This window comes from Gadus morhua, chromosome 15 (assembly GCF_902167405.1).
Source record: "Gadus morhua chromosome 15, gadMor3.0, whole genome shotgun sequence".
Taxonomy (NCBI): domain Eukaryota; kingdom Metazoa; phylum Chordata; class Actinopteri; order Gadiformes; family Gadidae; genus Gadus; species Gadus morhua.
In genome coordinates, this window is record NC_044062.1 from 15,371,038 (window position 1) to 15,374,089 (window position 3,052).

The 3,052-nt window shown below is 50.7% G+C and overlaps 1 protein-coding gene across 1 annotated transcript in view; it reads right to left on the reverse strand.

Moving 5' to 3' along the window:
• Window positions 1-919: 919 nt before the first annotated feature.
• The window catches only part of adgra1b (adhesion G protein-coupled receptor A1b), a 132,327-nt gene continuing 130,194 nt past the window's right edge, over window positions 920-3,052 (reverse strand). Inside the window, 1 exon segment of the mRNA XM_030379055.1 lies at window positions 920-3,052. This exon segment is cut by the window's right edge and continues 289 nt beyond it. Coding sequence (XP_030234915.1) covers window positions 1,856-3,052 — 1,197 coding nt within the window. The 3' untranslated portion in view covers window positions 920-1,855.

Consider the following 3,052-nt stretch of genomic DNA (forward strand, 5'->3'; position numbering starts at 1 on the left):
AATATTGTGAATCCCTCACCCACGTGGCTATCCCTCAAAGTGATACTGACCTTCATGGTAACAATGGACCGATCCATAACCCAGTTTTGGCCCTTTTCTGCTCAGGTTGTCTTCACCGGAAGCCATTGCTCCACTGTTATAGCCTGTTTAGTTTTTTTTTTTCTAAATGGACCATTTAAACCAAAAAGGGAGAGAGAACAGGATGACGCATGGAGACGTTCAAAATCCACAAACCCTGTGCTGTGTGAAAGACATACCACCACCAAATTTGACTGACCATCAATTCTTCGGTATTGGACTGAGGCGAAGCAAAATATTGCAATGCGGCAAAACAAAGTCACACAGAGAGGAATATGCAGCACCGTTGTTGTGCGGAGGCTGGTAAGAGCTATGGAGCTGGAGTTCCTGAAGGTCACACCTGACCAAACTACTCTATAATGGTAAACCCATTCAATTGAAGACTTGTTTGATATTTTTACTGTTACTTTTTATTTATATTAGAAAGAATGTGCCTCTTTCGGAAAAAAATTACGCAGTGCCAGTTTAAATATAAAAGATTTGTGGCAAATTGCACTAGTCCACTCGGATCAGGAGACAAACAGTATATATGGCAGCTGTTAATGATTTGGCATTGATTAACACCAGAAATATAAAACACAGTAGAACATACAACAAGGCATGCACACTTTGGGGGTGCTGTATATATATACATATATATATATGTATATATATATATATGCATATATTTACATAGATATATATATATATTTATATGCATATAGATATATAAACTGACTGCATTTTTTTGGCTAAATCTGCCGTAGGTCAATGTTATTTTAAATATTCATAAATTGTTTTATATTTTTATCAGCAAGTGAGAAAACGATGTAATCCGTTTCACAACGTATAATTAGGCAAATTAATGTTTGTTTTTTGGCACACTGATAATAACACTTTTATTGTAAAACTGTTAAGTGTAGCTTTTTACAAATATAAATTCCGCAGCGGGTAATGATTGACAATTCATCAAATATTGATTTACAATGTCTAGTTGCTCGCATGATTCGAGTGGAAGAGAAAAAAATGGCACAACAGTTTGGCGATGAACTCGCTGTGAAGACCTGGCTCTATTTTGCACAGTGTAGAAATAAACATTGCAGTATAATGACATATAATTAGTTCTCCTGATGTGGAACGGAACCAAATCTACCCGTCATTGATACTGTCATTTAATTCTCTTAAAAAATAACATCATACAGACATCACAATCAACATCAACCTTGGGGAGTGCTTCTCGTTTTTCCATTTGCGTTTAATTTTCACAATGTAATAGTGGTGTTTGAAAATTGCTGGTTTAGTTGTCTAACACAGGAATGTCACAACTTTATCTTCTTCTGGAGAGTTCTGGAGGTACAGACCAGTCGATGGATTCAGATCTAAAGTTTAGAAAAATGACCTTGCAGAGTTGCATATGAGCACTAACACACAAATTCATACGCAATCGACCACTCGTTTTTCTTATGTATATATTAATATATATCTATATATATCCGTAGCATTACGAGGTGGCAAACACACTCTCAATAACGCCTCGTCGCATGATGTGACACACATTTACAAATTATTCTTAAAAGAAGGATATCTTGTCCTTTGTAGAGCTACCCTGTGTGGGGCGACCCAGAATGTAGACGCCATATTTCTATACAGTAAAACAGGACAAACGAGGAACGCAACAACGATGAAACCAAAAGAAACGGATGATTTGAATCCTAAAGGAAGGGGCTGGGCGGACGGGAGGTCTCATCCTTTTGTGTTTTCTCGACCCGGAGCTCGCCATCCGTCTCCCCACACAGCACTACACAGTAGTTTCATTCTTCCAGGGCCCGGTGCGTATATTGCCGGTGCCGTCCGAGGCGAACAGCAGCCCCTCGTGCAGCCCCCCCTTCAGGATGCCGTTCTGGTTGGGGGGGTTCTGGGGGAAGGACTGTCTGCGCGGCGGCGCGTGCATCTCGAGGTGCTGCTGCTGCTGGTGTGCCGGCGGCGGCATCAGGTCGTCCTCCGCCATTTTGCCGCAGCCGCACAGGAAGGTGCCGGCCGTGTCGCCGGCCTCCGCGTGGCACATGGCCGGGAAAAGGTCTGCCTTGGCGCAGCAGATGTGCCGGTGGCACGGGTTGTGGCACGACAGCGCCTCGTGCGCTGAAGCGGCGGCGGCGGCGGCGTGGCACGCGTGGTGGCCCTCCAGGGGGCCCTCCAGGGCCAGGTGGGGGCAGACGTGCACGTGGCGCTCGTGTGTGCTGTGGGGACTGTCGGTGTGCGAGCTGTGCACGCTGCCTCCGTCCACGCTGGAGGGAATGTGATAGGCGTACTCCTTGTCGCCGGCCGCCGCCGCGGCCTGGTGGCGGCCGAACGGGCGGCCCTTAGTCCTGGAGCCGCTCTTGAGGCAGGGGTGCAGGTGGATGCCCGGCCGGTAGCCCTCGGGGTCGGCGTGCAGCAGCACGTGCGTGGGAGCCGGCTCCTCCTCGCACAGCTGCTGGCTGTGCAGGGCGGCGCAGCAGGGGACCGCCACGGGGGCCAGGCACGTCACGTGGTTCTGCGCCGCCGGCAGGGCGTGCGGACAGTGGCCGCAGCCCAGCAGGGCCTTGCCCGGGCACGCCGCGTCGTGGTGACAGTGTTTATGGCCGTGCCCGTGCCCCGGGGTGTCCCCGTTCACGTTGGCCACCTTCGGCCTCGCCTGACCGCACGACCCCCGGCCGGGGCCTCCCCCTCCCCCTCCCCCTCCTCCTCCGCCGCCGTTGTTGTTGCCGCGGTGACCGGGGCAGCAGGAGCACCAGCAGTGCCAGACGTCGTCGCGCTTGGCGCAGTGGTGGATGAGGATGAAGAGGCCCAGGGTGACGGAGAAGGCGCCGTACAGGCAGCTGAAGATCATGTCCAGGAAGTGGCCCTGGGACACGGCGAGCGCGCCGAACGTCCAGGTGGCCAGGAAGAGGAAGAGGGTGAAGGCGGCGGCACGCAGCTGGGCCTTGAAGGAGTGCTCGTTGGCCAGCAGCGCCGG